Genomic DNA, 14,224 nt, shown 5'->3' with positions numbered 1-14,224 from the left:
CATCATAGAAATGTGAATGGTCATCATGAATATCAGATAGTTAACCTGCCTGCAGTGGTGTGTGGCAGGGTATTTTAATCACTCCCTTTTATGTATCTGAACAAAGAAACTCGGTTTGGTAGATTTTCATGAAACTTGTGTGATACAACAGTCTTCTAAATAAGGTTTTTTGACAGCCTAGATTTACATGGAAGCGTGCTCCTGATTAGCAGCAGTGACCAGGCAGTGAAGAAGAGTGTTCTTCAGTGTTTTTGTATGGGACCTTTGGTACAGGCTGCCAACCTACCCAATTTACAGTTGTCTCACAGCGGAATATAAACGTAACGCCTGGTTTTTACAATAGACATCTGTAAGGACGTGAATACATTTACATTTGTGATACTTTGTTGGAAAATAGGTCAAATTAGAAAGGTGCGCTCCTCAGAGTGCAGGTCTTTGCCAGGCCGGGTTGTTGAGGGTTTGCAAACATAAGTCAATCATACCCAATCGGATTCTGAAATATCTGACAAATACATCTTGATCACATGACTCCAGAGACAATGTGTACCAAATGTGTGAGTTTTGGACAAAATCTGTAGGAGTAGTAACGTGTTTTGAAGAAAAAGCTAAATGGCAGAAAATGTAGTCTGGCACAAATGGGTGGAGATTATCTGGGGAGTTGCATCATTTTTTTATCGTATGACCTATGGTTCAATAGTTAAAGGCCAAAACATGAAGCGTGCTGTGACTGCTGTCATAGTGGCACCCAATTTGAAAAATTTGGGATGGCCGCTCCTCCTTCGCCTACGGGGAGAGTGCGTGCAAAGTTTCCTGGTAATCAGATGCTGCGTTCATTGACCGTAAGTCTCCAGTCAATTAAGTAGTATTTAACAACTCTAGCATACCTATTATGGGGTGAACATTCAGTGAAAATAGCAGAACTACAAGCTGTAGACGGTGAAAAAGGGGTAATTAAGTACCATAGCATGACACTTAATAAGTACAAAAGTCTGTGGGTGTTACCTGAGACTCAACAAACAGATTGTCAATCGCTTCCAGGATGCACGTGTCTTGTATAAGATCCCAGTTTCCATCTTCTTTACAAACTGCTGTCCTCTCTCCCACTTCACCATCTTTGCAACTTTCTTCTGTAACTACGACCCCAGCCTGGCCCTCACCAAACTCTTCTGAACTACATAAATAGTCTAAGAAAAGAAATAAAAGGTTGTCTGACTCCAGCACTGCATTCACAAAATGATGGTTTTTCATTAATAGTTTTGTGAAACTGTTCTCTGTGTTTATGCCACAGATTTACAGAGTTAGTGACCCTCCCCTCACCAACAATAATAGCAACTTTAAAGAGACTATTTGTGATAATATTTTATAACTAGAACATTTTAAATAAGGTATATCATTCTTACCTTCACGTATTATTGTGTATCCATGGTCTGTTTGTATCTTTTTGACAATGTTTTCGCGTAGAGCAGTTAGTTTTGAGTTCTTGAAAGAGGTAGCAGTCACAACATATTCTGCAATGACACTTCCCTCCCTTTGAAAGAAGTTAACAGAACAGTCTAAACAGTCAACCTCTCAATTTTGAGATTTTTAAGTCGATTATCTTTGCTCATGAAGCTCTCAGAAGGTTTTCCTTCCATGACATTTCCAAAATATTCGATCCAAAAATTCACAGAGAAGTCTGTGACTGCCTCTACCAGGGACATTCCTGTCAAATGTGTACTCACCGTACAACAACATGGACAAACTCGTCCTTTCAAGGATGAATAAAGACTTTTTGTCCCTTCTCTGTTTTTTTTATCATGGCTTTGCAAATCTATCCGGCACAATTCCTTACAGCTGCCTGGATTCCACGTGAACTGTGATGCGAAACTTTCACAAAACCAAAGGATTTGTTTTTGTTCCTTTTACGTTTTGAGTAAATAGTTGTAAATGCAAGTAATTTGAATATTTCTATACTTTTGCTTCAGTGTACTGCATCAACCTCATCAAGATACATTCCTTGTATGTGCAAAAAAGAAAATAAATCAGAATAAATTAAGTATCAAATGTAAAAAAGAAAAGGGTGAAACTCTGATACCTTAAACTGGTGAGTTCTGCTGATATGAAATTCTCGTCTTGGGAGACAACATCTTGAAGCTGTTTGAGAAAGGATAATAGCAGCAGAGCTTAGAGATTTCAAATATCTTATGACAAAATCAGAAATTACGTGTGTAATAGTACCGTACAGACAGACCATGTGTCAAGCTACTGCTCAGTTAGAAGAAGGCCTTCAAGTACTGTGACAGGGAGAAACTTACTGTAAGTGCACACAGGGATAGGATAAATGTCGTCTGAGGTAGGCGAAGTAAGACTACAGGGGGAAGACGGAGCAGAAGCTACAGCAGAACACTCAAAGGGAGCTGTGGAGTGGAATGAGGAACATCCTGTACAGTATATAGACCGTAAGAAAATATGGACCAAGGGACCGTACAGCATTCCCTTCTCAGCGTCCTTCCGTATAGATAGAAAAAACGTTGTAATGACAACGGTGCTAAGGTGTCACTTAAACAGACTAATACGATTAATGTTACACAGTATGACTTTAGCAGTCGTTGTACTGCTCTGTTTTTTGCACACTTTAACTCTTTCATTGTTTTGTTTTTTTCAAGTTCAACTTCTCATCACAAAATGCAAGAAAAGTCTGTATGTATGTGCATCTGTATAGTCTTGAGAACTGTCCGACCACATTTGTATGCCTGGAATCGAGTCTGTCGGATAGGCGGCTGTCTAGAACCTCAGATATGACCAATACACCCATATACTGTACAGGCATATGGAGATCTGGTTGTCCAGAACCACAAATCTGACAGCTATGCCAATAGATATATGGTCGTGCGCATATATGGGACCGACCAACTTCAAACTCGGCGAGCTCATACTTTATCTTTTCAGTGTGTTTAGGTAACATAGTATGATTCCACACAAAAACTAATTCACAAAGTATAAAATACACATTTTATACATTGAATGTTACATTTTATCGAAATGCTGTTTACTTTAAAGTGTAAACATATTCTAAATCTATATCATACAAATTGTTGATTCTATATGCATTCTTTGTACATTTGAACATATTCCTCTTAAATGCTTATTCTACTGAGCATATTAGCTTTGCTTTCAGCAAGTCTGATATTAAAATGGTCTACTTCCGCACTGTAGTCTTTTTGTGGTATTAAGTGTATCTATCAATCAATCAAGCTTTAGTTATATAGCACAATTCAGACAACAAGTGCAGTTCAATGTGCTTCACAGGAAGAAAAGAAAGTTCAAGACGAGGCAAAAAAGTGAAACAAAGCAGAGATGCATATAAATACATTAAAAAAAGATAATGATACAAATAATTTAAAAGAACAAGTAAAACAGGAAGAAAAATGCAGCAATCTAAGTAAAAGCAATGCTAAAAATATGTGTTTTAAGATTTCTTTTAAAAATGTCCACAGATTCAGAGACTCGCAGATCCCCCGGCAGGCTGTTCCAAAGCGTGGGACCGTAATAGCTAAAAGCTGCTTCTCCATATTGTTTTGTATTAGCCTCTGGGATCTGTAGGAGACCAGCGCTAGAGGATCTAAGGGCCCTGCCAGGCATGTACTTAGGAAGCATTGCTGACAAGTAGGCAGGTGCATTCCCATTAAATGACTTAAAGTAAAAGGATCTTACAATCTATTCTAAAACTGACAGGCAAACAATGCAAATAGGCGTAATGTGTGCTCTCCGTCTGGTCTTTGTCAACAAGGGCCCAGCATCCGGCTTTGAAATTGTGTCTATATAGGAAGTGACAGTTCATATGAATGGCCTGTACTTCGCTGTTTTACCCCTGCTGGTGAAAATATTTTTTCTCCATTCAAGTGGGTGGGTTTTTTGGGGCACATGCACGCACGCTGCGCGCCCGTGCATGTGCCCGTTGCCTGGGGGGCTAAGCCCCCAACCTAGTAGAGACCTAGCGACGCGTCTGATATGCGTTTTGGTAAATTATGGTCCCAGGATGATGCCATCCATACCTGCTGCATGACCACAGACCACGGTGTGAATGCATAAGAGATCTGTCTCTCAGCTGGAGGGACTGTATGGTGTAGAAGACACTGGAGAAATCAAATAACATGATTCTCAGAGCACCGCCCAGCTTATGCGAGTGAGTGGGAGGAAGGAAGGAAGGAAGGCAGGCAGGCAGGCAGGCAGGCAGGCAGGCAGACAAGACTCACAGCATCATTGATATCCTTGAAGGTCTTATGATTCGGGTCCTTCATAGTGTCCTCATATTTAAGGTTCATCGTGAACTCAAAGGTCCTCTGAATGACTACAACAAAAGCCATTATGATTACTGTGCATTTCCACATTGGCAAGCCTTAACAATGGACAGTGTGACCATATCAATAGTCAATTTTGTCTGAGGTATAATTTCCTATAAAACAAAAATCCTCATAATGTAGGCCAAGTAGTCACTTCAACACACACTTCTATATACCTTATGTCACAGGAAGACTCCATATTAATCCAATCACAGCATTATTTTATTCCACATGGGCTAAGTAATCACTAAAGATCATTAATCCATATGTCACACAACAGCACTCTATTATACACAAGCATAACAGCAGCCCCCTAGATATTCATCCAGTCCTGTGCTTTTCTCTTCCCTACGTACCAGGAGCTGGAGTTGTTGAAGTTGCTGGAGTTGGAGTTGTTGAGGTTAGAGGAGTTGTCAGAGTTGCTGTTGTCATAAAAAGTAAACATGAGATCTCTGAGATCATTGTGAATACACATGCCCTTCAGGCATTAGCGTTTTTGTATCAATTCATATAATTAAATGCTAGGTCAGGGGGTACCAAACATGCACCATTGAAAGTGCATTATTAAGCAAGTAAAAAGTAATTTTATCAAGACTGTTTTAATTAATAATTTTGTGGAAAGTGGTCTCTGTGGTTATGCCACAGACTTGCAGAAGTGGTGTCAACAATAAAAATAAAAAGATGTGCTACTAAAATACAGTATCATTCTTACCATTCCTTATTATGTTGTAATTCTAAAATTATTTATGTTTCAAAATGTTAAATAATATACACCAAATTAGGTACACATGATCTGGGAAGTCCTGTGACAAATATTGTCAAATAGTTGTATTTGTGTGTTTTTACCATCAAAAGCACAGCCTCTGGATTCACAGTCAACGCGAAAAGCCCAACGGCCAGCGACGTCTACATTGCTGCCGTAACGTAAATTTGAATAGGATTCGGTTTGATTGTTAAAGGATGATCCAGGAATGGTGAAATGGTGTGTGGAGTTGATCGTGTCGTAGCCAACCTGGAAATACACATACAAATTGTAATTGCTTGTTTTTTACAGGTGAATATTATCACTAATGTGCACACAAGTTGTGATCTACGCGCTCATGTGTTGCTGACAGCAGCTGTGAAAGCAGATACATTTAGAAATGTATATATATATATATTTATATATAGCTGCTAGCAGCAATTCAAGGGCCAATGAATGCAATAGGCAATATGCAATATGCGCAATAAGCCATAGAAACAGAATAGAACTTGAGAAAAAGGAGCCCATGCCATTGACAAAAGATTATTGGAAACAGCTGAGCAGAGTTCTGGGGGATTGTGGATAAAAAAATGTGCCTGGATAAGTCAGGGTTTAAACCAGGAACCGTCTGACTGATAGGTAGACACTCTACCGACTGAACCACAGAATTGAGAATGAGAGAAAGGAGCCCATGGAGAGATTTTTTTTAAATATTTGTTTTATGAAGCCATCCCCATTCCCTCTACAATATTTATTGGCTCATGGAGGCTTCATTTTTTTTCATGTACAATCTTCTCTTCATCTGGGATTTTAGATAATGGTCCATAGATTGTGTGTAAAACGTTTGACGTGAATTGCTCAAAAATAAGTTTAATAAAAAACTGCACGGTTAAGCCAGAACTGCAAAAAAACGGCGTAATAATAATAAAACCAACAAAAACAAAAGGGGTCCACTGCACTAGGTGCTTGGCCCCCTGATAATAATAATTGTTCTACCTGTATATTGCGTGAAGTTGAGGCTATTATGCCATAGTTCATCAGTACAAATGAGTATGGGTCTCCAAAGATCAACACAGCTTGGAAAGTTGTTTGCTGGGGGAAAAAAAAACGATTTCAATCTTATTATGAAACAAAACAAACCATTGATAGAGCAGGAGTATGACTTTACTAGACAATTAAAAAAAAACTTACTGTTCCGACTTTGGCATAGTATGCCACCTCATGCCATGTCGCAACAAACACCCACTGGGCAGAGAAACGCACGCCTGGGAAGTATTGATTAATGTCTTGTGTAGCCTGAATAAGGATACTACCACTGGTGTATTGGTTATATGTGATTTCACCATTTTCTCTGTTGTCCAAATCTGTCCAGAATGGAGCAATTAGATCTCTAGGCCCATATGCTGGGAACTTGTGAGGATCATACCTGAAATGCGGATTTTCAAAGGTAAGGTGTCCATTGGTGTTGACCTGAAAACAAAGAAGTGGATAAAACAAACGTTACAAACTACTTGGCAGATGTGGCTGTGATATTTATTACATCAAAGATATACTGTAAAAAAACTGAAATATTTTACATGCTGACAGGATTTTACAGTGTACTGCCTACAACTGACAGTCAAAAAGCTCATTATTGCAATTTTTTTTTTTACATAATGTATATCGTCTCTGTCAGGTGGGAACCTCATATGTCCAAAAGCTTGTAGATCTGCTACTTTTGATAATTTTGTGTGACCCTGTAGTATGATCAAGTAGGGAATTAAATTACGATCAGGAATCAGGAAGTTGTTTTGCCAATCAACTGTAGACATTTAATACACAGAGAAAACATCATAATAATAATGTCACTTTTGACAGTATGTTGCATAAACAAAATATAAAGTTGTGAATAAATTGCATAAATTGTATACATACGTATATCTGAGTATATCTATGTGCAAAGTAGGAAAAAGTTTGTTCTAGGGCAATGACCGGAGAGCTCCCATCATCCTCTTGACGGACTGTGGTTCCATCTCTAGGGTAGAGTGGTACTAGAGTGTACAGAAATGAGGGGATATCACTATTAATTACCTAATTCAAAATATTGAAATCTCTAATACTGATTCTGTTCAAATCTATACTGTAACTTAGCTAAGAAACAAGCAGGTGCGCTTCCTCTGGATGACTTTTTGTTAGGCAGTGGGTGCTCAGCTACAGAGACAACTAATTCAAAAGAAAAAGTGGTACTCCAAAAATAACTAGAAAAAGGTCTCATAGAACCGGAGGTTACAGTAGTAGCCTATAGTTAGGAGGTTTTGTCCATCATTGATAAGGGCCTCCAAGCTCACAATGAGGTTGGAGGTCAAGCCTGGAGTCAGCAAAACCAGCTAACTCCACCCCCCGTGGTGGAGTTAGACTGGTTTAGCAGAAAGTTTGAGGATCCAATGGAGTTAGCTGGTTTTGTCAGAAGCGCTTTTTAATACTTTTCATTGGTTAATTTTTTTTTTACCAACACACAGACGTAAAGGGTGTTCAATAGCACTGATTTATGGGGAAAAATGCAAGTTGCAAGCGTCAAAATGGAGTTAGCTGGTTACGGCCCGACAGCAACGATATAATATATAATAATAATTCTACATTTTGCTGACAATCCTGACATGTAGTTCAGAATCTGTGTAACTTAACCCATTTAGACCTGAGGCCGATTCTAAAAACGCCTTCTAAATCCTGACCTAAGTTTTCTGAAAAACTTTAAAAATATATATGTTGCTATATACTGTACATAGCAACAAGAACCCCAAAAGGGGTTCCCGTCTCGAACAGAATAGTTACAAATTGGGGTTCCCGCCCTAAACGGGTTAAAACAAATGCACAGAAATGTATCTTGATATGATTAGAGACACATAATGAGTTAACATATGTGCACATTCTTCAATCCTCATCCTCAATCCTCAGTCATATCTGGAATTAATCACTGATGGAAAGAAAAGATAGAGAATGACTCACCCTCTATTTTTTCTCTGGAATGAAATAATGCGGCGTCAGGTATCTCTGTGTCTGTGTGTTCCTGTTGAGATAATTGGTGTTGTTGAGAATAGTTCACAGTATTTCCTCCTCATTATCTGATATCTGACAATCACCACACTTCTTTTTTTTTTGTCACAGAAACCTACAGTAAAATTCTGTCTGTAAATTCTATTGCTGTATTGTAAAGCCTAGGTGGGTAGCCAGAGAACTGGGCACATGAGAGAATTGGGCACTTTTTGGGAGAGAACTGAGCACTTGAGAGAACTCATCATGGACTTTTTGGGAAAAGTGGGCACTATTTTGGGGAGAAGTGGGTACTATTTTTGGGGAGAACAGGACTATTTGGGGAGAACTTAGACCTATTTATTTTTTATTTCATTAATTCATTTCTAATGACATTCGATATATAGGCTATATATTTTTTTAAATACTATTGTATGTCACCAAGCGCCGCTGACGATGTGACTGTCTATCTCACTGTCCTCCTGATGTAATGAACGGTAGCCTAGTGTAGACCGTTTTCACATATGAACTCTAGGCAGAGAATCGGGTCCAGACATGTGGCACTGTATGTGTTTAGTGCCCAGTTACCTGTATCGCCCAGGTGACTGCATATGCAAATTTGGAGAAATGAAACGGCCTTAAAATGTACTGTATGTATGACAAGTTTATACGTCGCTACAGTTTGTAGTCTTAAAACCCAGAAGTCAGTTTACAGTGGGGTCCCTCGTTAGATTTCCAATGCTACGTTCCTAATCTTCCTATAAGTTTTTGTGAGTTTGTAGACTGGCCATTTTTGCTATTCTTCATACAATGAACCATATAGCACTTAGGTGGTTAATTTATCCAAATCTTACTTTCACAACTTAAGTCCACATGGTAGATTCACAGGAAAAGTAAAAGGCTGGTCATGGACTTTACTTGGTAGGGCCTACATTCTCAAAACACTGTTAAGATGTTGATTCCAAAAGTAAGAACGGAATTAGGCAAGAAATAAATCATATGCTGCCCCTTCTTCTTGGAATGATTTGCAGAAAGGTCTGAACCTATCTGAGCTGATCACTTTGGGAAGTTTAATCAATCTTAAAGGATAGACAGTGGCGTCAGTTCAGCAAAAGCTAGGGTATGGCAGCATGCACGCGCGCGTTCTGGGCGGGTTGAGTTCGTTTTTTTCCAGTTTTTGGTTACTTTATTTCGGTTTTAGGGTTAGGATTCGGGTTAGGTTAGGGTTATGTTATTTAATTCTTATTTTTGCCTGATTTTCCCGATTTATTGTCAAAAAAAGTACTCTTTTTTTTTTTCTCCCCTGGAGCCAGGGTATGGCAGCTGCAATAGCCTGCCATACCCAATTGACGCCCCTGAGGATAGAGAGACTACTGACTATTATTATTGGACAATGTGATTGCTTTTACATTTTAGTCAACTGCCGCACTTTAAGTTGTTCATATAACATTTTAGTTCCTGTTTTGCACTTTAACTGGATATTGTTCACTTGTGTCTAGTGCAATATATATGTTTTGTTTTGTATTGCTTGTCTATTGTTGTAATAATGCTGCCTCTTGGCCAGGTCACTCTCTGAAGAGTGTATTTTACCCTGGTTAAATAAAGGATATCATATGATGACTTGAATGGCAAGTGTTGCCAGAGCCACCTACTGGCCATTCAATTTATTTTATACAACAGGTGTACTGTATTGTCCTGATTAGGAGAAGCACACAGGCATATGTGCTCTTAATTATGTCTGTGCTCTGCAATTCCTAATTTCACCATAGTCACAGCATTGTCTGTAGGTGGGAACTTTTCATTTTCTTATGACAGGAGACTGTAGTTTCTGATTTGTATGCAACTTTGTAGAGTGTATTTCATGCATAATTGATTTATTTTACATTTGCTATGGTAGATTAAGATTTTCACAGAGTAGATTAGCTCAGTGTTCACCTGCTTGCTTGCTTGCTTGCTTGTTTGTAACAGCCTGTCATTTTCTTTATTTTTCGTAGTTTTGCTCCATTTCTTGATGGACAATAAAACACAGGAGCTTGGACGCTATTTCCTGACTCCCATGTCATTTTGAAAGGAGTTTGGCTGACTGTCTAACTATGTACACTAATGTACAAGTAGCAAGGACAGTACAGTGGCGCTATGACAGGCCAATTCGCGTTTTTACCTACTGTACAAGTAGACAGATCGGCGTGAAACTTTCCACGCACACTCCCTAGAGGCCAAGGTAATACCTCTGCCCTGCATTTTTCACATCAGCGTTTTATAGCGCCACCAGGAGGCCGATGTTTGTAAAACATTTTTAGCCGCTAGCTCTAGCGGCTCTACAAACAGCCTCAGACATCATCATCCCCGACACGACATGTTTTCGCGACACCTATTTGTCTATTGGCTGTCCTGACTGTCCTTCACTACTTTACAGCCAATGGGGAGACACTACTTTAAAGCCAATGGATCCTTTGAAGCACCCGCCTCCCCTCGCAGCACCGCGGCGCAGGGGAGGCGCCCCCTTACCTCTGACTGCAAAGGTCTAATAGTGGCCAAACAACGGATGCACGCTTATACAGTACTTGAGTAAATGTACTTAGTTACTTAGAACATTTATTTTTCGCCGACTTCACATCGCCCGTCCCCGCAGAGAACGGGGTTCCCTGGCTCAAAATAATAGCTCCGATAATATATAGGAGAGTGAGGTAACGTGAGACACAGGGTAAAGTGAGACACCCCCCTTATCACCTGACCACAACACCTGTGTGGTCATATGACCATTAGATTTTGAAGCCCCTCCCATTTCCCACTTACCATGGAGGAGAGGACCTCATTGTGCTGTAGTAAGCATGTTTTTTTCACGAAAATATGTTTTTTGCATGTAAAAGTAATTTTTTGGGCTGTCAACATAATCAGCTGTTGTGTCAAAGAAAATTGATTCAGGTAAAAAAACTTATGTCATGCATGTTGATGAACTACAAACCTATACATCCATGTGATTAATGCTAATTGAAGATTAGCCAGAATTGCTAAAAGTGGTCCTTTTCACCAAAATGTGGCTGTGGGGTAAAGTGAGACAAATGGCTTGGGTACAGTGGGAAATTGTCTCAAAGTTAAGTTTAGTACTTAAACATAGTTTAATCTAATATTGGTTTGATAATCCAATTGGTTTGATAATCTAATATTGGTTTGATTGGTTAAAACTGGTTTGTCTCGGTTGGGGTAAAGTGAGACACCTTCCAATTGTGTAGAGCAAAATGTGCTTAATGACCAATTGCCATGATTCTGTTACTAGTCTGACATTAGTTCTGGAATGTGTGGTTGTCAAGCTAGCTGTCGGTATTCTAACTGTTAGAACATGTGTTTTTATGGTAGTTTTAAACTGAAAAAAGTAAATGGATCAGTTTACCCCATTGATTTTTCTGGTTTGTCTCGGTTTACCCCAGACCTGGGGTAAAGTGAGACACCAGAAAACTTTTTTTAAAACAATCATATTTTCACTGCCTTTTGTCTTGAATACATTCTGATCATTTCCATTGTTAGGAAACATCCCAAATGTATGGGAAATGTGTACATTTTACTGATATATCATTTTAGCTCACCTGGAGGGGAGAAAATGTAAAAAGTGTCTCACATTACCCCACTCTCCCCTAATATTTGTCAGCTGTGATCTGCAAGGACTCTCTCGGTTAGACACCGTTGAGTGGAGAAGTATAACTCTCATAACTCTCGGTTAGACACCGTTGTACTGGAGAAGTCTAACTCGGTTAGACACGTTGTGAGTGAGACTCTCGCAGCAGTCAGCAGCAGCACACAGCCCCGCCCTCCCCTCCTCACACACACAGCAACGCTACACACTAGAGAGAGAGAGTAACCTCGCGTCACCAGTCTTTCCAGAGAGAGAGGAGAGCTGACCTGGTCTCAAACGTGTTAAAACGTCTTGGATAGACCACTGTCTGGAATAATAACTGATCATCATACATACAGGTCTACTACTAACCCGTGTTGCTGTTGTCAGCTTAAATTGACCAGCCAAAGTAACATTTCAGAGTGTTTTCCAACTTGCTTGGAGATCAGAGTGATGTGGTGGATTCATAAAAGCATGTTGCCAATCAGCTGTGTAACATTAGCAGGTTAACGATGGCTCGTTGAGGCTGTGCATTTGACCCTGATTTGACCACACAGGCAATCAAAAGCACTAATTAATGGCAGCTGTAAGTAACCGCTTGTCTGTCGTCTGTGTCTTGTCTTGTGTATAATAGCCTTATTTTTAACTCTATGATAATAGCCAACTGAATGTTTTCTGTAGCCTAGAGCAGGGGTCTCAGGGCCTTCGCGCGCGGCCGCATGAGCGGGGGGTCACTGGCAGTTGGTGGTGCCCAGGGGCACTGTGAGGTGTTAATCCAGCCCTGAGGGGTCTTCAACGTTTTCAGGCCAAGGACCCCCTAGCCGAGAGAGATGAAGCAGGGACCCCCTACTCTATATTGTATAAAATTGTGTTTCAGATTAAAGTTTTTTTTTTACTTAGTCTGCTATTTTTCCCCTCTACACCTATACCTCTTTGCCAAAAATAGCCGATCTACAAGCTTGTAGATCTGCTATTTTCGGCTAACGTTGCCCTCAGAAAAGGAATTCTAGGGTTCAAGTTAATGTAAAAAAAAATGAAATCATATAACACAAAGATTTGGCGGACCCCTATAGTAGCTCTTAGGACCCCCTAGGGGTCCCGGACCCCCTGTTGAAGACCCCTGGCCTAGAGCTATCAAGTAATTCCCTGAAGAGGGTAGACCCTCTCCCTCATGCTAAACTTAAAGTGACTTCTAAGGTTACTTCTCCTCAAAAAGACAACTTTATTTTCCTTTCTCAATGACAAGCATATTATTATTGCATTTTGGCTATGTGCAACTGCAAGCCAATGTTCATCATAGGCATTGTCAGTATTTGTCTTCATTATTTCTTGAATTCCTATTTCTTTAGTTGCCAATAATTCAACTGTAAGCCAGTGTTTTGAGTCTTTCATTGCTACACAATCAATAGTTAAGAAATTCTACTTTCATAAATAATACAAAATAAAATAATAATAATGATTAAAAGGTTCTATGATTAAATGTATTCTATTGTTGAAAGCTACGTTAAATCCACCTTTGCCCACTACTAGTATTTCTTACCATAAGGTGTGTTAATACTACAGATTCATATACATTTGAAAACATTTATTTTTATTTTTTAATATATGTATATATATTTGTATTATCGGTTATCGGTATCGGTATCGGACTTGAGAAAAAACTTTAAGAAAAACTCAAGACTAAATTTCTCTTTATTTTTCCATGCTCAATAAAGTACTCAAAGTGCTCTAAGTGCAGCAAACGCTTCGATCATGTGACCATCATCATTGCCATATGAACCACGACTGACATGCTTCTCATATAGACCAACCCAGGTGCTCATGATCAGAATCATCGGGATGACATGGCAAGTTCATCACTTTGGCATTTACAGGGAAGATAATACAACATTGCCTCATATGCAAATCAAAGACTCCAAAGTTACATATATTATACATCAAACAACAAAATACATGGAAAACACATCTCTTATGTATTACATCACGTAGAAAAGCTGCTCTAAACAGGAAGAAATCACCTCATACATACCACAATACAATATAAAAATACATGGTTGTAAAAAGTTCTTATTTAATAACATGCTTTAAAAATGTAATATCTCTCTCTTAGGAAATCCATTAAGTATAGTAGAAAAAAACACTTTATCCCCTGTCCAACTCAAAATGTAAAGATTATCATGAACAAAAAACATAATTATTTTGGGGGACAATTCCTATCCTATATAGATATCACAAAATAATCTAACCATGAAATATAAAAGAGATTCATAGGAAGCGCTGGAGGGAGAGGTCCTCATTCATGCCTCCATGCAGGGTTGACAGACTGTGAATGAAATATCCATCTGCTTTCACTGTTTTGAACAAAATTCCGCAAATCATGAACGGCGCACCGTCCGATTGCGGAAAACTTTGCACGCACATTCACACTATGTTGAGGAACAAATGCCACGCTTTTAACATTGGCCTGTTATAGCGCCACCAGCAGGTCTAATTTAGCGAAACAAATGTTTTTAACAAAATGCCTCAAATCATGAATCCATA

General features: G+C 39.2%; 1 protein-coding gene and 1 long non-coding RNA gene across 2 annotated transcripts in view; one reads left to right on the top strand and one right to left on the bottom strand.

The window, feature by feature from the left end:
• Positions 1-8,115, bottom strand: part of LOC311063664 (adhesion G-protein coupled receptor F1-like) — a 32,775-nt gene extending 24,660 nt beyond the window's left edge. Inside the window, exons 1-10 of the mRNA XM_084083194.1 lie at positions 8,050-8,115; positions 6,979-7,094; positions 6,256-6,534; positions 6,061-6,156; positions 5,169-5,334; positions 4,679-4,744; positions 4,236-4,330; positions 2,075-2,133; positions 1,401-1,528; positions 1,003-1,184 (exon numbers count right to left, since the gene is read on the bottom strand). Coding sequence (XP_083939320.1) covers positions 1,003-1,184; positions 1,401-1,528; positions 2,075-2,133; positions 4,236-4,330; positions 4,679-4,744; positions 5,169-5,334; positions 6,061-6,102 — 738 coding nt within the window. The 5' untranslated portion in view covers positions 6,103-6,156; positions 6,256-6,534; positions 6,979-7,094; positions 8,050-8,115. The remainder of the gene's footprint in view (positions 1-1,002; positions 1,185-1,400; positions 1,529-2,074; positions 2,134-4,235; positions 4,331-4,678; positions 4,745-5,168; positions 5,335-6,060; positions 6,157-6,255; positions 6,535-6,978; positions 7,095-8,049) is intronic.
• Positions 1-14,224, top strand: part of LOC311063667 — a 44,770-nt gene that overhangs the window by 26,498 nt on the left and 4,048 nt on the right. The window contains exon 2 of the long non-coding RNA XR_014602628.1: positions 13,812-14,036. This is a non-coding gene — a long non-coding RNA (uncharacterized lncRNA). The remainder of the gene's footprint in view (positions 1-13,811; positions 14,037-14,224) is intronic.

The sequence above is a fragment of the Gymnoscopelus microlampas genome (assembly GCF_963454915.1).
Source record: "Gymnoscopelus microlampas genome assembly, chromosome: 16".
NCBI lineage: Eukaryota > Metazoa > Chordata > Actinopteri > Myctophiformes > Myctophidae > Gymnoscopelus > Gymnoscopelus microlampas.
The sequence above is the reverse complement of the archived record's forward strand: the minus strand, read 5'-3'. Positions and strand labels throughout refer to the sequence as shown.